The sequence below is a fragment of the Haemaphysalis longicornis genome, unplaced genomic scaffold (assembly GCF_048455015.1).
Source record: "Haemaphysalis longicornis isolate Haplotype H1 unplaced genomic scaffold, Haemaphysalis longicornis Haplotype H1 scaffold_1, whole genome shotgun sequence".
Lineage (NCBI taxonomy): Eukaryota > Metazoa > Arthropoda > Arachnida > Ixodida > Ixodidae > Haemaphysalis > Haemaphysalis longicornis.
Genome location: NW_027526203.1, coordinates 472887544 through 472913217, shown reverse-complemented (window position 1 = coordinate 472913217; position 25674 = coordinate 472887544). Strand labels below are relative to the sequence as shown.

At 48.7% G+C, this 25674-nt stretch overlaps 1 protein-coding gene across 2 annotated transcripts in view; it reads right to left on the bottom strand.

Annotated features, from left to right (window-relative positions):
* Window positions 1-235: 235 nt before the first annotated feature.
* Babo (TGF-beta receptor type-1 babo) overlaps window positions 236-25674 on the bottom strand; it is a 57471-nt gene continuing 32032 nt past the window's right edge. For both annotated transcript variants that reach the window (XM_077688210.1, XM_077688211.1), the window contains exons 6-8: window positions 25241-25408; window positions 10858-11139; window positions 236-10374 (exon numbers count right to left, since the gene is read on the bottom strand). In XM_077688210.1, the coding sequence (XP_077544336.1) occupies window positions 10118-10374; window positions 10858-11139; window positions 25241-25408 (707 nt within the window). In that variant the 3' untranslated portion in view covers window positions 236-10117. The remainder of the gene's footprint in view (window positions 10375-10857; window positions 11140-25240; window positions 25409-25674) is intronic.

Sequence of the window (25674 nt, the reverse complement as noted above, 5' to 3'; positions counted from 1 at the left end):
ATCCGCCGGCAGGTGCAGCGTCACCTGTGATGGAGCTATTTTGAACGGTTAACTTATTAACAATGCATTTCATGGGGCTACCCGTAGCGGCCCAGCTAGTTTGGCAGTACGTGCTGTACATTCAAAGTAAATTTGGCCGGGGTGAAATTTGAGTGCAGTTGGCCTTTAAGCTATTGCAAGGCCCACCTACAACAGGTATTTAGTTGAGGTTCTCAAATGTACTCGGAGCCATACATGAAATGTGGTATGTTTACTACACTTTCTCAGCAAAAGAACAAATAAGTCACAACATAATAAAAAAGTTGTTCAATGCACAGTGCCGCAGGTAGGGAGACAGAAGCAAGTTTAGTCCAGAGAGGCTTTGCAACACACGACACGCTAGACCGGACATGAACACGGTTACAGCAATAGCACCTGCTTAAAATATATTACAAATGCCTATATACACTTGAAAACCTGTAGAGACAAACAGCAGACAGGACTGCGAGGTGTTAGGGGAACAGAAGAGGGCTCCCAAGTGGATCCTGCGTGTGTGTGCTCAGGAACATGCGTACAAGACCCCCAGAATGTATTTTGTACTTGGAAGCGGCCGGCTGAGAAAGCATCAGGAAATTCCTTATGAGCACGACTGAGTGAACCCCTCATGCAGCAGCCAGTTTAGGGAGGGAATACTCACAAGCACATATATCTGCGCAACTGAACGGTAGAACTGCTGCACATTTCCAGCTCCCCCACAACACAGCTGTGTAGTATTTCCTCCATTCTGGCAAACTTCTTTTCCCAGAACTCAGTAAGAAGCCGTTTACCACGCCACTGCGCTGCTTCCTACTGCAGGGGCCATGGGGAAGGCACCAGCGGCAGTCATCCCCCAACAAGCACAGCCGTGCCCACCAACACAGACATGCACTGCTCCTGCCACGCTCTGACAAAGCACACAGTCCAGCAACAGCACTCTGCTCGCCACATTCAGAAGGGGATGGTGATGCTATTCAATAAAAGGGCACAACACTCTCCCCCTCCTCAACCCCTGCTCTATACCCATCTCGGTTGCACTGATGGCAGCTGCTCAGACGGGGCTCCACTCCACCCCGAGCAGGGGAACCAGCTGCATCGGCCCCCACCCCACGGGCGTTGCTTCATTTATGCTGCCAGCAATGTGGGACCCCACAGAACACACCAACTCAATTCCTCTGCAAAGGAAACTTCCAGGCATGCTGGCCACACACGCACTTCCGTCAAGGTGCAGCACAAAGCAGTGTCGCTGCACACATCTACTGGCTGCGAGCCAAAAGCCCATACGAAACGCACTCAGCACCACCCAGGCCCTTTCAAGAGCACTGGCGGAATGCTTGAATGTCTGGCAACACGTTACAGGCAGTGCCCACACCATTCCTACATTTTCAACTGAACTCCTTGGCTGCAGTCGTTTACAAGGTTCTTGTTATTTCAGCTCGTAAAAGGTTCACCATGTTCGCCATTTTAATGCGTTATTGCTTGCATTACATACAAAAATTCTTATTTAAAAGAAGTAAACAACAGCCCTACTTTCACCGAGCACAGATGAGAACGTGCAGCCTTTAAGTCAATGAGAATTTTCATGTCCACTTCACATGCTGCACGCAGAAGGGTCGAGGTGTAGCAAGGCAGTTCCACCTGCACAACGCCGTCAGAGGCCTCAACACCAGTTACTGGCGCTTTCCTTCAGCCGACCTCTGTAGCATGTCACAGTGAGTTGGAGGTGTTCATAGGGCTAATCGGCTGAGAGCATCCACCGTGTTGCTCGCAACCTGTGAAGTAGACTGTAGCCGCAATAGGCCTGTGCATGAAAGCACCGAAATGACCGGGCCAAAAAGCAGGCCGCACTAGAGATCACTAATAATTGGAGCTAAAATTTATTTCTAGCAATACGTTGTTTGCATGACAGAAGGTCCACACCTGCAGCTTTCATTCCACATTGCAGTTGTGTCAAAAGATTTATTTCATTCGCAAAGCTTTTCGGCTTTAGCAAGTGGCGGATGCATCCTTCATACATCTTCCACAATTAGGTTTAACAAAGAAGTCTTCCTTTGACTGATCACCTTTTCTGCGATATGCCAAACACCAGTGTTAGCATTGCTCGGTCATTCGTCGAAATTGCACATGGCAAAACCTCTCAGCACAGGCCAGTATGGAAAAAGAGCGGAACTGCGCACCAGATTCGCTCGCATGTCAAAATGGTGTGCGTTGAAACACAACAGTCCATGAAAATATACCCTGCAGGTGCACCTCCACAGCAAGGAGTAGAGGCTACGCGTCCTTTTTCTCTGCAATGTAAACATGCCCAATGTAAACTTTTCACACTGCTTGATGGCACTTCAACAACCAAAGAACTCTTGTCAGTTCGGGCACTGTGCATTCTTGAACCCCAACGATCCATCCAGTCCAACTGACATGCAGTCGCCCAAGCACAAAATGTCCCATACAGCAGCTGGCTACATCAGCGAGCAATTACAATGCCAGCTACTCCACTGACGTTTGTGCGCAAGCTACGCCAGCAAAACAAGACAACAAACAAAATGTATGTGTTCACAACGGCACTTCAAAATAGCTGCCAGAAAATTTCCGTGCTGGCCATGCAAGCTTTCAACAATGTCTTGTGACAGACAGTGCAGGCACAACCTGGCTGCCATGGCTGCTCCCCTGTGCACACGGAATCAGACGTGGGAACTGCGGCGGGCCACATTGCTGGCAGGAGTCTTTAATGGAAGTCTGGCAGGCTGTCTACGGTAGACAAAACGCAGCCAAACAGCTGGCAAAACACATCCTGATGCAACTGCGCAACAAAACCTCTGGGAAGATGAACAACCACGAACCTACTGTATTAGTCATAAAACAATATTTTCATGTATCCCAAAGGCTGGCCATTGCACTGTATAATCAAAGGAATAGAAAAGCATGACTTCAATTTTGAATATTAATTACAAAAAAAGCTTGGTGAAAATAAAACACTACCAAATTGTGCAAAAACTTCACCTAAATTTTCCAGGTTTTGTACCATCAAACATGATTACATGAATATCTGCAGCTTTCAGAACTTCTGGTGGCAGGAAAAAGGACCAGACGTCAGCATCACCCTTTCAAAAAATGACACCGGACATTCACCCAAACAGCAGTGTTTTTCCACCGAAGTGAAAAAACAACTTCACAAGCAGAAAGCATTACATTTAGGTCACGCCAGACCAAGAAGCATCAGAAACATGGATGAGCCCTTTTTGACCACATTTGACAGTGCCTGGCATATCTCCATACAGCAAAACTACACAAATGTGATTGAATCTATTCCTGTAGGGACTCAACCTGTCGTCAGGCCCGTGTTTAAGTTGGGGCGCGAAGGGTATCTGAACCCACCCACCTGTGTCCAGCTGCTGTGCCAGCAGCGAAAGATCCAAGGCAGCATTTTGGTCGCCTCGTGGGAAACGTAACACGGGCACGCTCACACTCAACGCACAGCCAGGCTGGGTTCAAATCGAACAGCAGGTACAGTGGAACCCCGCTGATACGTCGTCCCACAGACTTACGACGACCCGCTTTTTGCACAGATCACCGCGGCACCGGCAAACACCCCATTGAAACAATGCATTAAATACTCCGGTGATACAACACTTGGGTGCCCGCACTCCACTTTATACGATGGACCCTGGCACATACAAACCGATGTTTTCCTGATGTTTTACACTGCTTCACCGCCTCTTCTTGACCTTTCTTTATTCTAAACCCCCATGCGACGCTGCTTGATGTGCGAAGGTTCGCAGGCGGGTACTCGCGAGCTCCATGCGGAAGCAGTACGCCAACGCGCCAGCCGCGAGAGGTCAAAGTCCAGGTGACTGGCACACCGGGAATCCGAAGCTCCTATCGTGCCCATGAACACGAAAACACGACGCAACCCCACAGCGATGATGTAACCCCCCGTTTTCCTCGCCCGCTCGACCCAAGTTTCTTCCTTTCATGACCTTTTCTGCTTCTCAGTGCCTTTCAAAGCCGTGTTGTCACTCCGCTGCCGCTTTTGTTTCCAGCGCAGCCTGCTACACTCGCTCGTTTCACTTGGCCTCGGCAGTTCCACACTCTCGCCTTTTCCCCTCTCAATTTGCTCAACCACGCCGACCTTATCTCGCGCGTGCGAGGCGCACGGCTGGCGGGCTACAAATAGCGCTGCACTGCACGGGGGTTGCGTGGCGCGCTAGCTCGGACGCTATGGAGGGGAGGGGGTACAAAATAGGCATTATAAACTTGGTATTTTAGCTAAAGGTTCGTAAATTACGCAAGCACGAACTAAATATAATAGTTTGAATAAGTTCTTATCCCCCCTGTCGCGCGAGACTGTCAACTAGGCCGGCATTTACCCGCACCCGGTCACACGATGCTTTCGCGCGGTTCCTTGAAAGTCGTATTATCGGGGTTCCACTGTACTTTGAAAGGAGACCCTACAGAGATCCCCATGGCTGCTGCCCATGGGCCTTTCTCTACCCTGATGCACCCACTGTTCTTGAGGAGTACTCCCACACTGTGAAAATTGCCCATTTTTTAACCAGACAGGAGAACTTTACGTATTGAGTGGAATATTTGTCTGCTGTTAGAAAGCTAATGGTGGAACAACATCGAGAGCCCTTGCATTCCAGTGCTGAGCAGCAATGCTGCAGTGCTGCCTCCACCCACTGCAGTGACAGTTGTACAGTCATGGAACGTAATCCCGAAAATATGAACCCTCAAATGGCGCGATTTCTTCCCATGGAAGCCAAACTGGCGTGTGGGTTCATTAGGATAACCAAGTTGGGAAATGCGGCTTTCCATGCATACGAACAGCGTACCATTATTGCACCACCACAAACAGCACTTTCCATGTTACCGCCCTTTGGCTTATGTTTGCGTGTTCGCATTTCATTAATCCATGACTCTACATGTGCCACACAAGGTTTTCCACTGCATTGACAAGGCCCAGTGCTGGTGTGTATGGTGCCACCTGATAACAGCAACGTGCCCAGCTTTAAATCTATACAACCAGGCTACAGAAGCAAGCTTGCTAACTTCGACAGTACAGTGCTCTCGATGGCAATGCAACTGCTTTCACCTAACATAATGCAATTGTTCGCGAGTACTGCTATTTTTAAAGCGGCCATGACGACGGCATGCAATTTTGCTGCACCCAAAAAAGTAGCCGTGGAAAAAATGCCAAGCTTAAGGGGCCATGAAGACAAAATACAATTTTGTTTTGTTCGAAAGATTTGGTGTTTTATAGTGCCTTCAGTACTTGTCTGGCAGCCAGCGATGCTTTATTCACCGAGAAATTAAACTAAAGCCAAAATTTCGATTCTCCCGCTAAATCTTGTGTTTCGTGCCATCTGTGATGCTAAATCCACGGCAGGTACTCAAGCGAACGCTAGTAAGCTGTTTTGTCTGCATCGAACTGCGAAACGCTTTGTTTACTGTCAGTCCTCCCAGGTGGCGCCACAATTCTGCACAGGATCGCTGTTGTTTCTGACCGCTTATGCAGCTGGCTTGTTTTTGTTATGGTTGACAGCGATCGTTTTGTGAAACACTGGGTATTCTTGACAAGCAGGGTTAAGTAAGTATATATATATATATATATATATATATATATATATATATATATATATATATATATATATATATATATATATATATATATTCTAGGAAGTCATCAATACATTTTATACACGTTTCCTTAACAGGAATAAAAAGAAACATCAATAAGTATTCTCCCTAAAAAATGAAATTTCGGTCAATAAATAAAAAATACATCACAGGTTCCAGTGTAGGAAATGTATTAGTGGGTCGCAGGGCAATCCTCGTTTTTCTTAATTATACAGCCTATGTGAGTGAAGTTTGCGTTAAAAGTGGTGTGAGTGTTACTGTGACGAGGCAATCTTTCAAATGAGCCAAACTTGTGTTTTGTCTGCATGGCCCCACAAATTGCGCTGAATTAGGCTAAATAATTAGGAAAGCTGAAGACAGGGTGGTGGTTCAGAAAGATTTTCCGAACCAGCTAACAGATCAGGTTGGATCAAGTTGTCCCATTCTAGAAAAACATAATCCCGAACTTGAGGACATTCACCATGTGCGGCATGCCAGGCGACACTATGGTGATATCGCTTTCGAAATGCTTCAAGGGGGCATTTAAGGCTGAATGGCTTTTTTGTTTTCCCCGACACCATTCACTGCTGTTTCAGCTACAGAAACAAACAGTTCGGGCTGCCCTTTCATTCCGGCATGCCACCAGAGGTCGCAGCCCACACTGTGTTCGGGAATCCCCGGCGCGGCCTCGCTCCCACCACCTGAGCTAGCTGGGTGCGCACCAACCAAGGCCACCGGTGCATGGGCCCACTTGCACGGGCCTCCGGACAATGCTAACAAGGACTATGCACTAAACGGAAGCAAATTTTGAACCTCAAGAGCTAACGTTCATGCATACTGAAACACCTGTGCTCAGCAAGACTTGCTGCATGCATCTATTTTGCATTTACAAGACCCTGCTGCCACAGCGTTTGTTTCAGAAAAATGCTTTGGCAAACTGGGGAGGTAATGCCTGTTTCTGATGCCTCTGGCATTTTCTGCATTTACAAGTAACTAATATTGCCAGGAGTGGTATATCTGCCTTCACGGCCTTGTAATCTACCAAGAGGCACTACCCATTAGTGCCCTCTTAACTGGTGCAGTAGGTTAGCTGGTGGTACCCCAATTTCCACTTCTAGCTGAATTGCACTCGTTCACCTGCCCGTTTTGTGCCTGCTGCGCCAAGTATACCTTAAGAGTAACGTTGTTTCGTTCGGATCAAAATTTTCATGAGCTATAAAAGTACCCAAACTTTGGCTAAAGCAAACTTCCATGTTGCCTTCGTGGTTACTTTACATGGCACATGACAGCAGTAATTTTTATGTCCTAGACACAACAAAACCTGGTGCATGAAATAAAGTGCCATCATACTTGGCATCTTGTCAATGTGGTACCCACCTCACTAGCCTCATGAACAATGTTTTTTGTGGCACTTTCAAACAGCCACACACCAAAATATAACCACACTATGCTAAAAAAACGCTGACTTTTCGCACGCAACAACAAAGCATCAGCTCAGGCTCAAAATCACAAACATGAGTAGGGAAGCTCGAACAGTAGGTGGCCTTTCCTAAAGGAGCCAATGCCCTCCATGAAAACCTTTCAATCACACTATTCCTCAAACGTGTAGTGCCACAGTGAGGGGACGTGTGGCGCCATATGCTGCCAAGCTTGTGACGATACGAAATGTACAGATGGGCAAATATAAACCCATGCAATGCACTCCACTTGTGTAGCACTTTTCTGGATATTCAAGAATGCACGCACAGGCAAAGCTCAACAAGAAAGCAAACACTTAAACGAACGAGAGCCCTGTAGTAAGTGTGCAAAGCTGCAACTAGGCCGAGCCGCCTCTGCACAAAGGGAGCGCCTCGTGTGCGCTGCTTCCGCCTCCCACTCGGTTTCCTGCTCTGGCAGGGAGCATAATTGGCTGCCCTGACCAAATAGTACATCTTCTGCACAGTGAGCATGCTCATACAGGGAACCGAGACTGCTATGTTTGCAATGGGAGCTGGAAAGAGAAGTTATTCCAGACGTGAAGAAATTTCGCACATATCCTGATACCTTCACATGTGCCACACTCTCGCCAAGAAGCCACGTTGGGAGGGACGCGACAGCCTGCACACACCCCCACTGCTCACTGGCACATGCGCGCAGCGCTGCAAGATCCTGGATGTCATCACAGCCACCCGATCGTGCCACGCGAAGATGCCTGCCTCATGCCTGCATTCGGCAGCACAGCAGAGCACCCACAGGTCACACTGCAATGGAGCCCCACTACCAAACCCTGGGAGTCCCAAGGTCCCTCTTTTTACCCACTCGAACTTCGTGGTACCAGCACTACACTGCATGCTTTGTACACGCGCAGTAGAGCGGCAACAGTGAATATAGGCTTTGGCACACACTGCACGCTTGAGGAACGGAAGGAGCGCCCCTAGGAAGTTCATGCAGACGAGGCTTGGGGACTGCGATTGTCAGCCAACTTCACTCGTACCCGTGCTTCACAGGAGGATCCCGCTCAGCCCAGACTTGCAATGCGGCGTATTCTACTTACAACCGTCCCTTTTTCTTTCCATTTTTCTTTTTTTGCACAGAAGGTAGGTTGCACAGATGACACAAAAAGTGCACACTCAAATCCCACATTCCCAAATAGAAACGTGGAAATAAAGCGTTTTAGCATTTCTGTAGGTGTAAGATTTGTGTCGAAAATGAACAAAATGTTGTGTTTATTGTTTTTTTGTAAAGTACAGGCTTCATTTTTTTCAGATGTGCACCAGTGTGGGTGCAGTGCGGGATAAGGGCACCACCCTTTGACCATTAGAGTTCGCCAGAGCTATCATGTTTGAGAGTTATTTGACCCCATGTAAAAAAAAGAGAGAGGAAAAGCAAAGAATGCACAACTTTGTCATTTACTTTCATTTACCTTAAGTTGTGCTTATATACCTCAACCCAGCCCCTCAAAATGGCATACTACCACAAAATTCCGAACAAGCGCCCCCACCCATATAAGGGCTGCTAATTTCAAATTTTCTCGTCGTTCTGGGAGAGCGTCCCCCCATTCGCCCTGCGCCCCAAGATGCACCGTACGTAGGCAACACTGCCGTGCCCCGGCCAGTCTATAATCCAATCCAATCCCATCCTGGTTAGCAGCCCGACAGCCCAATCTCTGCGAGTCATTTCTCATTTTCGTTTTGGAGGTCTGTTCCTTTTGGCAGCAGGCTCGTATGCTTGGTTTTGTTGCCGAGGCATGGGCCCCTGTACCCGAGGGTACTGTGGCACGGTCTTCCAGGGGCTGTGGCATAAGCAACGCACTGGATCACTCTCGGGAAGGCGACCTGCATTGCAGACTGGCAGATGTTGAAGCCAGGGCACCAGAGGACTGGGGCGTACTTCAAGCAAAATGCTGTGAACTTTTCTTTGGGACTGACTCAGGGGAGTCTTTTGATGGTTTTGAGAGTGATGACTAACAATCTTTGGCAAAATGTTAACTGCATGACCGCTCTGCTTTTTGCTTCCTGAACGTTTATGTCGTTCCGGGATAGCATCCCCTCCCCACTTTGCCGATGATCTCGACTTGCTTACAGGGGGCGCTTGCTCGGAATTTTACGGCATATGCAACTTTAGCATTTCCAATATTTATTAGCAGATTTGGGCTGGTAATTTAATTTGTACCTGTACCACGACACCCACTTTGCTGATGCTGTATTGCACAATGTGCTCTATGTTGATGCACTCCTATGCAAAAAGCACATGCAAGATTACCCATGGTGCTCATTCGAGGAGAATTAACAGAGTTTAGTCACCATGTGGCCATGGGTAGAGAGCGTGCTTTTGTCAGCGCTGAACCCACAACCTGGGCGCAAGTGTGCATGACCTGAGCTGCATGTTTTTTCACTTCACACTGGCACTCCCACAGTGGAGCCCCAATGGTCCCTGGGCCTGGCCGCTCCGTGGCCCTCCCCTGTGCAGCACAAGTGCCCAGCATTGCTGCACGGAGGCATCTTCCCTTCAGCGTAGAGGGTCCCGAGTGCAACCAGGGCCAGACACAATGCCCGAGGGCAGCATGATCAGGCAGTAGTGGCACGCATCCACAACACAGGCGCCAGGACTAGACATGGTGGCGCCCTGGTCTGGCTTCCGACGACGACAGGACCGTGCAGGGGTGAGCCGGCCCTCCTCATTGCTCGGGCGGCTGCCCCAGTGCCGTCACTGGAACACCTTGTGCGTGCTGCTTGGCGCTCAACAGGGAGAAGAATGGAGGAAACATGCCCTCCATTAACCAGCCTAGGTTGTCATACATTCCGGGACATCCCAGAGGCTTGACAGCATTAAGTACCAATGCCCAAATTGCACTGCAAGGTCTACTTTCAACGATCGGAGTACCACTTGTTCAACAAACATTGCTCGAGGAATACTCTCTGCCTACAGCCGAGGGTGCACGAACAGCGCCTCGCACAACTTGATGAGCACCGGCCCGCAGCAGCAGCACTGCCAGCCACCAATGTGTGGCCTAGATCTTGAGGTCCTCCTGGGCGCCCAGGTTGGCGATGGTCTTCTTGATGCGCAGCGCTGTGAGCCGGGCAGCCGAGTTGTGGTACCAGCACTCCTTCATGATCTTGGACATGACGCGCAGGGCCTCGCACGACTGCCACCGGTTGGGCAGGGCAGGCCGCTGGCCGTCCGTGCACACCACCTTGCGCATCTCCTCGATGGTCGGGTCGGCCGGCACCAGGTCGTAGTAGGGCAGCTGGTAGTCCTCGTATATGCCTGCACGGCACGCACGCACGGCCCAATGCAAAAACAATGCTCGCCTGCTCGCCAGTCCTCAGCACTTGTGCACGACAGCTGCACGTGTGATCCGTGACCCACGTTCGCCCAGCTAGAAGGGGTGACCTTGTGCTATGTCCTACTGACGCCTACAGGCTACAGACCGACACACACTACTGCTTGCACTGTTTTTGCTTGGGCCTATCAAACATTGCTGAAAGGCAGACAGAAAACAAAATGCAAAAAAGGCAGCGCCCTTTTCCTGCAAGTTGGCTGCACAGGCTGCAGGCGCGTCTGAGGTTTGTGCCCATCACAGCCAATAAAATCCTTCAAATTAACACGCGCCCCCTGCCTCGCTCTCGGTGCACGGCTCTTGTGCTGGTGCCGATATTAGGAGGGCTGCCACTAGACGGCCCGCACTGGCTGGAGGCACACGCTGCTGCTGCCGCCTAATCTATTCCCACCCGCCAGTGCACGCCTTACCTCCGATGCTGCAGCGGCGCGCGATCTCCCACAGCACGAGGCCCAGGGCGTAGATGTCGGCGCGCTTGAAGGAGTCGAAGTGGTGCATGTTGATGCTCTCGTCGAGCACCTCGGGCGCCAGGTAGCGCTTGGTGCCCACACGCGGGTTAGGCGGAATGTCCACCGAGTTGGTGGCCGAGTCGTAGCGCACGGCCAGCCCCAGGTCGGCTATGGCGCACGCCCCGCCGCTCTTCACCAGGATGTTCTTGCTCTTCATGTCCCGGTGTGCGATGGCCGGCTTGCCTGCACGGCCCCCACCCCCCACGTTTCGTCCAGTGCCGCTCCCACACAGACCCTTCTGCGGCCGCACCAGCCTTCACCCGGTTCACGGATCCCTAGCAGCAATCGTGAGGGACCGTACTTGGGATTGGGCAAGTTGGTCGACTGCCAATTTCAGCTTGAACAAAAAAAAACACAAGGTAGAAAGAAAACACAGACACAAGGCAGCATTGTGTCCATGCTTCCTTTTTACCATCATTGTGTTTTTTCGTTCAAGCTGAACTTGGCAGTCGACCAACTTGCCCAATCCCAAGCAATTCTTATTGGGTCCATTGGAAAAAAATAAACTTCCCCCACTCGGGGGAAATAGCTGATCAAGGGATCACAAAAAGAATTCGCAAAGGTATCATTAAGTACAGGGGCCCATAGACGCTTCGGAATGGGTTCACCCCACATGCCTGCTTTGGCTTCAAAAACGGTTAAGGCTTGCTTTCAGTAAAGAAGGCAAAGTACAGTGGAAAAAATTCTGTTAAGCCATCTTGAATGCTTTAGCATAGGACAATGCTGCTAGCTTGTAGGCTGCCCACTGCATCGGACTTGAGGATTTCTGAGCAGTGTGGAAGAGCCTGAATTTTTGTTAGGTAATCTTTTTAAACATCAACTATACCAGGGAGCATTAGTGTTGCTCTACACAATCCTCAAGGTGTGTATTCATTAATTCCAAAATCTTTTATCTGTAAGAGGACCACAAGCCCTGCAAGAAGGCAGCAAACAACCCATAAAGGCACAAAGTTCAGTGTTTATAGCGTCAAAGTTAGCTCTGTTTCATTCTCTGATTAGTTTTCAATTCGGAGGAAGATAACAAATAAAGTGAAGCATCGCGCGGTCACATTAACCCAGGAACGGGCATAAATGGGGAGGATATGTCAGGGGTCAATGTCAGGATGAAATCAAGCAAGGAAGATGTTGTAGGCACGACCTGTGTTGGTTGGTGGACTAGCAGCGATACAATAAATTCAGAACAGACGTTAAGAAAACACTAAGCCAGCAGACACAGGTTTGGGACCGGGACACGCATGCGCCCATTCAACAGTTGGAAAATCACTGACAAGGAAAGTGGCACACCTAAAATAACATCTGGTTCAAGCAATCGTGAAGGCTGTCGTAAACACTAGAGGGGGGGGATAACAAATGCCAAGTATAAAATGTGCGTTGGCAACACCAGGTACTCTCCAGATTAGAATGAAACATGATTAAACACTGGCAGCAGTTTAAACCCCACCACCCATTTTGCAACCACCGTCAGATCTATGCACCTTGTACTTTTTGTTGCACTGAAACAGTTCGCTGGATGCTAATCTGCCTGATAGCCATGTCTCAGCAAGTGCAACAATATTAGCCTTAGAGTCATTAACGTGCTCTGGCTTTCCCTTTCAGCGCCATGGGCGTCCGGAAGGGGGGAGCAAGGGGGGGGCAACTGCCCCCCCCTGGAGTTTCGGATATTTTCATGCACTACAAAAAAGCTGCACATCTTTGTTGGCCCGTAAAAGATAACTTTGCCCTGAAGGACGAAAGAGAGGAGAGAAGAACACCGACGTTCTCTACTGTGTCCGGTCCTTTAGCGCAAAGTTTTTAAAATTATGTACGTGAACCAACCAGCCCAACAATCCACGCTATTCAAATGATAGCACACTCAGGTCCCACGTATCCGTATGAAACGCCGGCATTCAGGACTGCGAGTCAACATTGCTCATTAAACACTAACTAATATTGCCGGTCATGTCACGGGAGTGAAACAGACTGCCTGTGCTGGCTATTGAAGATAGCGAACAGTTGTGAAAGGTTTTACGTTTTCTTTTTCTAAACTCTAGATTTATGCCGCCTCTCCGTAGCGGGGAACCTCGCCACAGCGGCGGCTGCGCGTAAACGGTTCCGACCATCCGCCCACTTTGCGGTGGGCAATACCCCGTGTTAGGATCGGCCAACGCGGGCCTGGGAAAAATTCCTCGCAAGCTCTCTAGCAAGGTGTACGTGGATGAATCACCCAGAGGCACGAGGCGACAAGAACCGCTGGCGCCAACGGCGGCGGCGACGGTTTCAAGTTGCGGCTTCTACCCTCGGTTCACCGGACGCTGCGGGCCACTTCTTTCCTTCATACCCGGACGATAGAAGGGTCCACCGAAAGAAAGCTGCGGTTTCAAGTGCCCAAGCTCTTTGGTTTCCAACCGTCGGCGAGAGCAGGAGGTCACTCCTCTTCACATGCTGGGAGGCGAGTTGAGATTCCGTTCTCACGGGGCCTCCAAAATCAAGACTTGCGCAAAGTGGTGCAACTCCAGCACAAGGCATGATCGGTGACGTGGACATTCACCCTTTCCATCGACCAAGTGGCCCGTGTGCATCAGCCCCACCTCATGTCGTGAGCGGTACATCAAGTGCCGTCAACTGCTCAACTGATTGGACAATTCTTGTGTGAAGCTAAATTCCCCAGCTATGGATCTGGGGAATACGAACTCTATTTAAACGACTGTATTTGTGCTATTCTGGTACTCCTGTCTCGACTGTCACCATGTGAATAAACCTACTGTACATTTTCCTCCTAAGAAGTCATCTCGAGTCTCTAGTCCGACACCACGCCGAACCGGGACCTGCGGGCCTGGACGAGTCAGACAACCCAAGGGCCCTCATCTCTAACACCCGTTTACAAGAGCCGACACGGAAACGTGTTTCTGAGCTGCACATTGTGGCGTTTCTTCGATAGTAAGCCCCTGCACGTGCGTCTCTGTGTGTGTTTGTGTGATTCGGTGTTTTTAAGTGTCCAGCTGTCAACGGAGCTGGGAACAACCAGGACAGCTGACGAGAGAACGACAGTGGCCAGCAGTGTGTGTGCGGTTGCTCGACTGTGTGGGTGCGCGAGCGAGATCGAGCGACATGTACGAAGCTGTGAGCATGTACTTTAGCCTGTAAATAAGTTTTCCCTGTAAATGAGGCGCTTTTCTGTTTTCAACTCCCGCATAACTATTTATCCATCCACTCAATTACCGTATGTTTTCTAATATTATCAACCACCAGGAACTCTCTAGACAGATTTGCCTCGTGCGGGCCCAAATGACGGATATCCGACGCTTCGTCTAGCGTCAGCGGGTGTCTGACAAAGGGTTATCCAGCAGCCCAGCCGAAGAATATAGTGTGACGTGACAGTGTTGCACCACTTGACCAGAGTGATGCAGACTTTCATCAGCGGACAGTGGCTGAGGTCGTCGACTCCATGGAAGGAACTCCGTCATCAGTGAGCTCCCGTGACGTAGTAAGCCATGATGATTCCCTTTGTCCTTCCTTGGGATTGAATTGTGGTGAGAGTAGCAAGAAAGCAACTAACTTGTCTCAAGAACACAATTTAGGAGAGTTTCTGGGCAAAGCTAAACAAATGGGCATTTCGGACTGTTTGAAGTTACACCTTCTGACTAACCCATGGTCGCCAAATGTTACATACGACTTTAAGAAAGATGTAACATCTGACAAGAGGACATTTCGCTACCAATGGCTGGCAGATTACGCCCCTTGGCTTGCGTATTCAGTGACGTTGAAAGGCGCCCTTTGTCGTTTCTGCGTCATTTTTCCGCCGAATGTTCACCGGGGTACCCAAGGTAGTTTTATTGTGCGCGCTTTCACCAACTACAAAAAAATGCACGAGGCGTGCAGGGATCACGTAAAATCCCAATGGCACCAGGAGGCAATGGCAGCCTCACAGAACTTTATGGATGTGATGACAGGCAAGCAGCTACCCGTTGTTCAGCAACTCAACAGAGCACTCCAAGATCAAGTTGAAAGGAACCGCCAAAAACTATTTCCGATTGTGTCTACCATCATCTTTTGCGCAACGCATGACATGCCAATTCGCGGGAAGCAGTCTGGCAGTGGAGTCTTCAATGATCTCCTTGACTTTCGGGTAGAAGCTGGAGATATTCGTCTTCAGGAACACTTCGCATCCGGTGCTGGCAATGCTAAGTACACGTCCGTACGAGTCCAGAACGAGATCATCACAATCTGTGGCGACATCCTGAGAGAGCACATAGTGGCCGAAGCTAACACAGCGTTTGCTTTTTCCGTCCTCGCGGACGAAACCGCAGATATTGCAGGAACAGAGCAGATGTCTATAGGTATTCGCTTCATTGACAAGACGGGAACTAACGTATACGTTCGAGAGCAGTTTATGGGATTTGTTGAGCTGAAGCAACTGAACTCTGCTTGCATCGCTGCTACGATCGTGAAGTTTTTGAAGGACACCGGGCCGATTCTTTCAAACCTCGTTGGACAAGGGTACGATGGATGCTCTACAATGGCTGGAAGAGAAGCTGGAGTCAACAGATTAATACAGAATGAGCTTCCAAAGGCACTGTTCTTCCATTGCGCAAGTCACAAGCTGGATCTCGTGATCAACGATTTGAATGAAGTGTCTGAAATTCGTAACACAATAGGGGTTATCAAACAAACCATAAACTTCTTCCGTGAGAGCGTGCTTCGAAGGAAATTAGTGCCCAACATTCCGATGCTCTGTGAAACAAGGTGGTCTGCAAAATACAAGTCAATTAGGATCTTCTCTCAGCATTACGTGGCCATAGTCGAAGCACTCGAAGAGCTCGTGTCAATGGAATCAACATCGAACGCTGCAACTAGGCAACGCGCTCACATCCTCTACTGTGCAACAACAAGTTCATCTTTTATTGTCTTGTCTACTTGCACATTGTAGCGAAGTATAGCGCACGGCTGGAACCGGTTACGAACGTTCTGCAGAGCGGATCCATGGACATCCATTCTGTACACAACCACATCACTGAGTTGCAGAATATTTGTGGTGGCCACCGGACTAACGCTGAAGAGCAGTTTTCTGACATCATGAAAACAGCAAGTGAGGCAGCCGATCACCTAAACGTGTTGATATCTGTGCCAAGACAAGTCTCTCGTCAGGCCCACCGACAAAACTACAGGATTCAGTCACCGGAGGAATACTACCGCGTGGCAATATATGTGCCATACTTGGACTCGCTTACTGCTTCTTTGGCTCGCCGCTTCTCTGAAAGCAATGCGAAGAGTTTTAAACTCCTCCAACTGCATCCAGCAAAAATGAAGTGTTTGAGCTGCGTTGAATTTCATGCTATCGCTGAAGAACTCCAAGGCTTTTACAGCATTGAAAACTTCAAGGAAGAAGGCATCTCTTGGTACGAAATGTGGCGCAACAAAACGGGGGACCCCTCACAAATAACTTACGCCGAACTTTTGCTTCAGGCCAAGCCATTTTTTCCAGCTGTAGCGCAAAAGCAATTGAGGTAGCACTTGCCTAGCCAGTTACGACCTGCACTGTCGAACGCTCCTTCAGCACAATGAGAAGGGTAAAAACTTGGCTACGATCTACAATGACAAATGACAGGCTGGACGGCCTTTGTATGATGAGTGTGCACCGAGAGCGTGTAATGAAACAAGAATGACTTCATCACACATGTCATCTCGCAATTTGCCCAGAAAAACCCGAGGCGCCTGCAGCTGCTGTTCAAGGAAGATTGACGGAGTGCAGTTGTACGTTCGTGAACGTATTGTGCTGTGTGCTGGTGATCTGTTGGCGTGAGTCGAGGACCCTCACGCAGCAAGACTTACCACTTTTTTTTACGAAGGGACAGTAACTTTTCGCATTTTCGTTATTAACTTTAGTTCTTTGTTCGGTAATAAAATCCAATCTATATTCTCCAAGTGTGGTTCTAATTCTCTGTTTATCATTTTTGTTTCATATGCGTACTTTAAACCACAAATAGCACATTTTTGGTGCTACCCAACCGTACCCCCCCCCCAGCTATGAATGCCCCCCCTTGCAAAAATTTCTGCGGACGCCCTTGTTCAGCGCACAAATGTTTGTGCACAGGACAGACGCTTTACTTTCATTTCGAGGACCACCACCCCTGGTGCACTCCCAACTGCTGTCCACACACCGGCCTGGAACGCGTCGACCGCTGGGATAAAACAGCAGCTGCAGAGGCAAAGGATGTCAACCCAAGTTCATGCACACAGTCAGCGCTAGCGTTGCACACGTATTTTGTACTGCCAACTGAGACCCTATTATGGCGCAGTTTGTAAGAGGTGTTAAAAGACCTTTCTCGTACTCGAGCAATTTGTTGCATGCAGTTTATGTGGCTAGCAAAAGGGCTTCTCTAATATAAATGTCATTGTCATCCAGCAACGATTGCTTTGACTGCACCAGTTGTTTTGTTTTGTAGGAAGCAAATTTGAAAACAATGGGCCTCTACTTATCGGGAGCATACAGTGCAATCCAGTTATAATTACTGTGGGAATCGTGGAGAACCGCGACCCGCGATCCCGAGCCGGCGCGCGCTTCGGGAGATACTTGTGCACTGAAACCGGTCTGCCGTTCCGCTGGTTCGTCGGCGTCCCCCGAGAGATGGCACCACTGATCTGTGCGAGCATAGGCAGCATAGGTGCGCGGGCGCGGGCGGCGCGAACGAGTGCGCGCGGGAGTCGGGAGAGTTTCAGCGGAGACCCGGTCGGGGCTGGTTCGGCGGAACATCGCGGCGGTGGCGGATAGGCCTCCTGCGGTGGAGTTTTGGCGACATGCAGCGCCCCTAGTGGCCGACGCCTCTGGGTAGTACAAAAGCAGACGACCCTCGCCGCCCTCTATGTGTTTTCAATTACAAGCCAGAGTGAAAGTTGGTTGTACTTAGTTTAATCGCTTTGTGGCACATTTAAATGACTGCATACTGTATGAAATAGCCCTAAAAGTAGTTGCAGAGGTTAAACAAAATAATATCCGCTAAAACAAGCCGATTTATCGGTTTTTTTTTGAGCGAGCTGTCGCGGTCGTCGCGGCGTGGGACGGTATCGCCAGGTCGGGTGGTCTAACTTGCTGACGACGATTACCGTTCTTTCTTCTTGCGTGCGGTCAACAAAGGAAAGTTACGAGTAGCATAAACATGGAACGCTGCTGGTAACTGCAAAAGGTTGCTTCAGCGGGAGCATGCAAGCGAACGCAAGAATTGCGCAGCCGACTCAGCTAACGCTGCTGGCCTGGCACCGCCTTGAAAACGAGTGGAAATTTTTTGTATTTTCGCAAACTAAATGATTCTTGCGTAACGTTTTACGCCGTACGATTTACGAACGGCAGGGTACATGTATACTAGCGAGTAGGTGAGGCGTCAAATAAACAAATTAAGCGCTATAAAAGGACGCAAAACAAGCACCAAATCGCACGCCCGCTGCCTGCAAAGATGTGTACTTCTATATTTGCATAACATAACAGCCGCATACACGGCTCGCGGCTCCGAATATTCACATACAATCATCACTGACTGTTGGTTATCTTCTAGTGCAGGGGTCGTCGCTAACAATCTAAACGCCGACACGCCAGTTTTGTCCTCAAATGGAGTTAGGCAGCAAGACAAGAACAGAGAATTGGTCGCTTCCAGTTGAATTGTCCCCCATCTTCACACTTCACCAGATTATTGTCAAATATTATTGGCAATTCGCTATTTCTCTTTTTTTTTTTTTTTGCATTCAAAGCCCCCCTTCCCCTCCCACCCGATTTGCCGTCCAGCCCTCCGCCGTGTCGGCTTCACGCAACTCGGCCCTACAATTAAAAACGTTGCTGACCCTCATTCTAGCCTATTAAGTGCAAGCTGGGAATATATAATGCAAGAGCGTAATTAAGGGGGGACGTGGCTTTCAAAATCAACTTTTTTATTTCTTTGTGGATTTTGATGAAAATTGGCACAGCACCTGGAAATGCTTCTGTGATAACACCATAAAAATTTGAAGTTAATATTTTGATAACTTTTTTATGTATGAAATTTTCTTTCTGTTCCGCTTGTACCGAGCTTGAGCGGCTTATAAAACACGATAGAAAATTTGTTCGAAGTGCTTTGCATTCCCAAATGAATGGACGAGGTCGTGACAGTTTTATAATTTTTTTTTACAACACAATGTTTTTTAGTTTTCATTTTTTTAGAGGTTAATGTGCAACAGGCATGTCAACTGTGAACGATTATTTGAATAAAAAAAATCACAAAAAACAAATCTGGAAAACTAAAAGTGTCACGACCTGAACAGTTCATCAAGGAATGTAATGCAAGAAACGGAATCAAAATAGACCCAGCAGTCACGAAGAAATCCCTGGGACAAGCGACACAGGTGGCAAAAAAAACTGTTTTGAGAAAACGGCTTCCGAAGTTGCAACATAGGTTTCACATATCAAAAGTCGTCACGGTTGTAGCCTTTCATGTCCTTTTGAACATGGGACTTCTGGAAGGCCTTGCCTTGAAATTGGAGTGCCTTTTCAGCCTTTCTCTTTCCCGAAAACATCATTTTCAGCTCCTCCGTGAAGAGTACATACCCCCCTTTGCAAACCAAACGGAGGGGAGATGGGTTTCAATGGGCTTTCAATGCAAAGTAGGTTAGTTGGTTGGCTGTATCGCACTGGACAACCTCCTTTTGCAGTGTTGTCACCATGGCAACAAGTTAAGCATTTTTTTAACTTAAATTTGAACATTTTTGGCTTTTTTTTCATGTTTTATCTTGCCTGGCACAGCAACTTAGTACTCATAGTGCAGGTTCATTGCCAAAAGTTTGCATACCACAAGGTTGAAAATGAGCTACTTTGAAGCTTGGTAGAGTATTCTGCATAACTCCCAACTTCAATGCAAGAGCATATTTTTTTTACTACTTTTGACATTCAAGGCATCCAATATTTCTCGCAGCACAGCCAGTCTGCCCTGAGCAATGGTATCAATAATTTCCCTAAAAAAATCACTGTTAAATGCTGCCACAGTAACGTACATTTTTAACGCAGAGAGCATATTTTATTCCTATATTACTAACTCAAACCTGTTTGCATGAAAATTACAAGTGCACGGGAAACATTGCGCAAGAAAGGCGATATGGCTCGCGCGCATCGCAGCGCACGCTTAGCGCGACATATCGAGCTTTGATTATACCTGATATGGCTGGTCAGGTCGCTTTTAAGATTAAAACTAACGTCGCAGGCATTAATTACAACTACTGGCGTTCAATCGTAACCGGTTGCCCAGTCATGTGATGCTCCAATGCGCGTCGGCTATGCCGTGCGCGCCGCAGCGTTTGACGCGTCGACCGTTTCTTTCTCAAGGCTAGCGAGCCCACAGTCAAAACACAGCAATAACTAAGCGTGTAAACATCGCAAATCCGACTAAAAGTTCACTTCACGAACCGCTATCGCAAGCGCGCACACCGCGTCACCCTCCGGGGTCTGGCGACGGTAGAGTCACGCGCACCACGAAGCGTTCGATGACCTCCGCCTTTCGAGCCACACAACTTCCCGTAATCTGGCTAGTTATCTCTGGCATTCCCATCGCGATAACGTCCGTGTTGAATACCACAGATTGAACAGAAACTCGGCCGAGCGAAGCGGCGAAAATGAACTCAATCCGCTCGCTACGCAGCTCAGGCGGCCGCCATCTTGCGTTGCGCCCGCGACATCCAATCAGGAGGGTCATCGTTCTGCGCCCCGACCGGAGGACCAATAGCGCTTCAGCATCTATTTCTAGCTTCGTTTGTGCGTCGTTTCTTTTCTGCCGTTTGTGCGTTTGTGAATGAACGAAGATAAGAGACGAGCGGAACCGGAAAAACGATCGCTCGGCCGATCTAACCATATCAAAATGGCCGCGCCCGGTGGCACCGTTGCGGAGATAGAGCGCTCCGAAAATTGCCGTTTTTTCGCCCTTTTGCGCTGATAGTTTGTCACCGCGCCTGACAAAAGTATTTTTTTATGCCACTTTGCGACGCTTTTCAGCGTAAAAACTTTGCAGACGCACAGAATAGGAAACATAGAAGCCGAATATGCGGGTTTCAAAAAAACGATGTTTTGGTCATTTTTCCGAAGTTGAAAGCCGCGTCCCCCCTTAAGTAAAATGAGAGCAAACAAGGAAAGCGAGCAGCCTCTCAGTTCGCTCGACCACCTTGTTTTACCGCCACTAATTTCGGAATCGCAAAACAGATTTCACGCTTATGATGCCCGCTGCATTTTTTCACTGAGACACGCAACAAAACGGCAAGCTAACGCTGCACCATGCATTCATCACGGCGACGCAAACGAGCACTGTTTAATGAAAGTGCACGCATAGCGCGCAGGTACCCAAAGAGTGGCGCACCGCATCAGGCGAGCCAGCGGTCCGCCGGACTCGCTGGCTTTTTTGAAGCGCGATCATCGCCGATTGCGTCTCCCTTCTTTTTTGATCGGCTGTTGTTGAGAAGTCCTTGTCACCTAGAGTATTAGTTTAAACTAGAAGTTTCACTTCAAATGGTCAGTGAACCTGCGAGTGGGAGAGCACCGTCACCGTTCCGGCACTTTCGTCGGCGCTGTAACGCCGTGTTTATTCAGATAACAAGCATACCAATGGTTACCGCACTTTCCGGTGTATAAGTCGCGTTTTTTTTCTGAAATTTTCGTTGGTGCGTCTTATCCACCGGTGCGACCTATGTATGGAATAAATCTGGTTCGCGGCGGCTGCGCCTCGCCAGCGCACGATGAGACACAGCTCTATGGTCTAAATGAATCCAAAGCCCACCGCTTGGCGTTTCTCATAGCCCATTGTCGCTTCGGGACGTTAAACCAAATTATTTGCAGCTTTTTCAAGACAAAAACAATGATGATGGCCTGCGACAATCGCGTGCCACTTTCTGCCATGCGCAGTAACTACAGTTCAGAATAAATTCAAAGTAACATCAAACTGGATTGCAAAAACAAAATGCAGCTTATAAATTATTACAGAGAGTTACACTGAAAGAGGTAAACGTGCTGCTAATTTTTAAAATGACAGCTTGCTGATAAGTTTCGATTTTCGGGCCGCTTCCATGCGCGTCACTTCCATCCGCCATGACACCTTTATTGCGCTGATTTACGACAGCGCACAAGAGACGCGCAATGTTTTGAGAGGTGGCCAAATGGGTCTCCGTCTCTTGGGACTCCATTTCTACAAAAACAGTTGTAGCCAGGTTGATAAAGGCCAAAGTAATCCCATCCGCGAAGGGTGACAATGTTGGCGAAGAAGACATGAGTAAGTCGGAGGATGACAGCGATGCGCCGGCGGAACACCCACTTGAAGTTGCTCAATTGTTTATTTGTTAGCGAGTCGGAGGAAGAAGACCTCGATGGTTTTGCCTAAATGCCGTCTGTAAGTACATGCCACCTCTGTGCATCAATAAACCATTTTTGAGAAGCTCTGTCTAGACTTTGGACGGTATATGCACGCGTCTAGCCATTCCTACCGGGGGATGCGTTCATAGGCGGCCGCCGCCGCAACTCTGTACTTTCGCCGCACTTTCTAACGATATTATTCGCTATGAGTTTACCTAATTAACAAGTGCGTCTTGTATACCGGTGCGTCTTATACACCGGTGCGACTTATATACGTTTTTTTTTCGGAAAAGCTGTCTTTTTGAGGGGGGTGCGACTTATAGACCGGAAAATACGGTATCTGTTTTTTTTTTTTACCAGCACGCAAAGAGCGCGATACTGAGGAGGAGGTGAGAGGTGAAGAAATGAAGAAATGTGGCGCAAAGCGTATTGCTGTACAGCAAGGCGTTTCCACTGAGCTAATTACTTTCAGATAGCTGCTAGGCGGTTGGAAGCCCCCCTCTCGCTTGTGGCAGGAACGGCGCCGTTATCTTATCCTCTGACTAGGCACGGCAGCAACTGACCTTGGCGGGCAAGCCGCGCGCACTAGCATTTAAAGCGACCGCCCGCTCGCTACTACGATAGGATGACGCTTGATCAAGACTAATCACTAAAACGTTATTTTTGCTTTTTAATTTGAAGTATTGTAGAAGGAAAACTGCAAGGTCAACTGCTCACAACACATACATGACGGCGCTGCGCCAGCAGCAGAGCACATTCGCTCAATTTTTTCAACTGGATACGGATTGGCAAAGGTTTGGATTGGCTATAGCTCCGGCTTGGCGAACTGGTGCTGTGCCTCATGCAGAGACAGCCGGCCACATCGTTATCACCAGCAAACAATGGCGTCCACCTGAGTTTGTTTTTGTTTCGGGTGGCAGTGTGGGCGCACCGCACATGTTTTCGGTGAAACTAAAGTGTCCTGAATGTATAAAAAGTTACAGACAGCTGGCGCTATGCTTATTTTATTGTAAATTAATTGTTCAAACCCAGCCCAAGTCATTAAAAATTTCGTTGAAGCGAAAGCAAGCCAGACAAATGGTTCGTTGTGGCGAGTACTTTGTTTCATTGACTTCTATGGCTAGCTGACGAGAAATTGGAAATATTTCGTTCAAGCGGAACTTTCGTTAAAGCGGACTTCGTTGTAGCGGGATTATGTATTAAACCACGGTCGGCTTTTTCTTCTTTTTTTTCTTCTGTTACTCGTTTTTCTTCTTCTTCATTTTTCTTTTTCTTCTGTTACTCAATTTTTCTTCTGTTACTCATGAATAAACCACATATGTAATAACACAAACGATTTTTTCGTCACTTTATGGTCACCCTAAAAAAATTACGATAATTTTTTCTCGAAATAGATTCATCCAAAGAATTTAAATCAGCAATAAAAAAAATCGACCCTGGCGGGTCGCATTTGGCAAAAAAATTCGACCCTCAAAGGGTTAATGAAAAGGCACGTGTAGAGCGCAGGTACCTAGAGTATTAGTTTAAACTAGAAGTTTCACTTCAAATTTCACTTCATACGACAATCGATAGGTGAACCTGCGAGTGGCAGAGCGCCGTCATCGTCCCGGCACTTTCGTCAGCGCTGTAAACGTATTTAGCGCTACAAAGCTTTTTCCCCAAAGCTAAGTAGATCGCCGGAAAAGATCTGACGCGTCGGGGATGGGCTCGCTGGTGACCATGTGGCAAAAAAAATCGGGACCATTGAGCTCATTTTGCTTCTGTCAACATGGGATCCTATGGGACCCGCGCAGCTTTGTAGTACAGGGAAGTACTGCCCGGAAGCCGCTTGCGCAGCGCCCCCTAGGCAGCGCAGGAGGCCTATGGCAGGAGTTTCGAAGCGCTCGGGGATGCCGGCTGGCCAGACGATTAGGCTTACCTCCGCGGAGGATATTTGATGGGCGCTTTCGTAAGCAGCGCGTACGACGTTTTACCGTGAAAATTTAGCCCACGTTATGCGCTTTTTGTAGTGTAAGCTACACTGGCCGAGGTTGAGCAGTTTCGCGTGGGCCGTGAAGGGCCGTTCTGCGCAAGCGCGAAGAGCATTGGATTGGTTTGGATCGAATCGTATCGGATCAACAGCTTTCTGTTTCCACTGAAAGTTAACACATTTCGTACCTCTCTCGGCTGGCATTTGACGGCCTATGACACCTTGTTTCTCAAGACATAAATAATTATGCTTGCATTCCTATCTGCTGTTCCCCTTCCATTTTTTTCTAACGTTTCAGAGCACATCACAAAGCACCCGGAGCGAGCTGAGCCTGACTTTAGTGATGGATCATCGCCATGCATGCATCTTCCCGAAAGCTTGTTTCCCGTTGGCTTTCACTTTCATCGAGCCAATCAGAAAGGTTTTTTGATTGCCATCTTGGCATGGCACTGCGCACTGAAATCAGCCACCAAGCCCACCTCTTCACTGGTGGGGAATAATTGTGCTGGCCACGTGTTCCCACGAATGCCGAGGAGGTGCCACCGTAGTCCAGGAGCAGGCGTTGAAAACTCGCGCGCCATTGACCAAAGATGTTTACTACCGTCTCGTTCCAAGTCAGCTGCACTAATTATATCGGCTTCGGCCACTGGCTGTTTTGTATATATGAGCTAGTGTTCAGTAGGTATGGTTCACCTGCATGCATGCATCTTTTGACTGCAGGCGACCAGTTGCGTTCTTGTGATGACGCAGGAGATGCTTCTTAGCAAAACCCCCGCCACAGCCAGGCATGCAGCCGTGCCAAACTAAACGGCAGAGGTCCACTCTTCCCGGAACCACACACCCCAGGGACAGAGTGATGCGGAAACGCTGCATTTGCAAGCAAGTGTGTACTGTGGCAGGGATTGCTTTTCTTTGCACCGGGGCTGTCTGCTACGGCTGGGGCAATCAACTTCACAGTGCCACAGTTGGTGGGTGCCAGTGGAGCTCACCCTGGGTGCCCAGAATCTCCATGTGCAGGTGGGCCAGGCCGTTGGCGATGGAGTAGGCCATCTTGCACATGGTGGCCGTGTCCACTGGAATGCGCATGAGGTAGTCGAAGAGTGACCCGTTCTCGTGGTAGTCTGTGATGAGCCACAGCTGCGTCCACGTCCCATTGTCTGCACAAGAAAGGCACAATCACACCCTTAGTGCTAGATAGTGTCCCTTCCAGCTTCTTTGGTCCTAGTAGGAAGTATACCAACAAAATCCTTATTTGCTTCTAAGGACAACAGCAGCCACTCGCATGAGCTAGCCATGTTTGCCCTGGCTGCAAGCCATCCTGGCTAATCTGACGGGGCCTGGGTGCTCACAAAAAGGGCGCTGCTTCCACTCAAGCAGCTCTTGCAGCCCCCAAGCCCCGTTCACGGTTTCCCGTTCAAGGGCA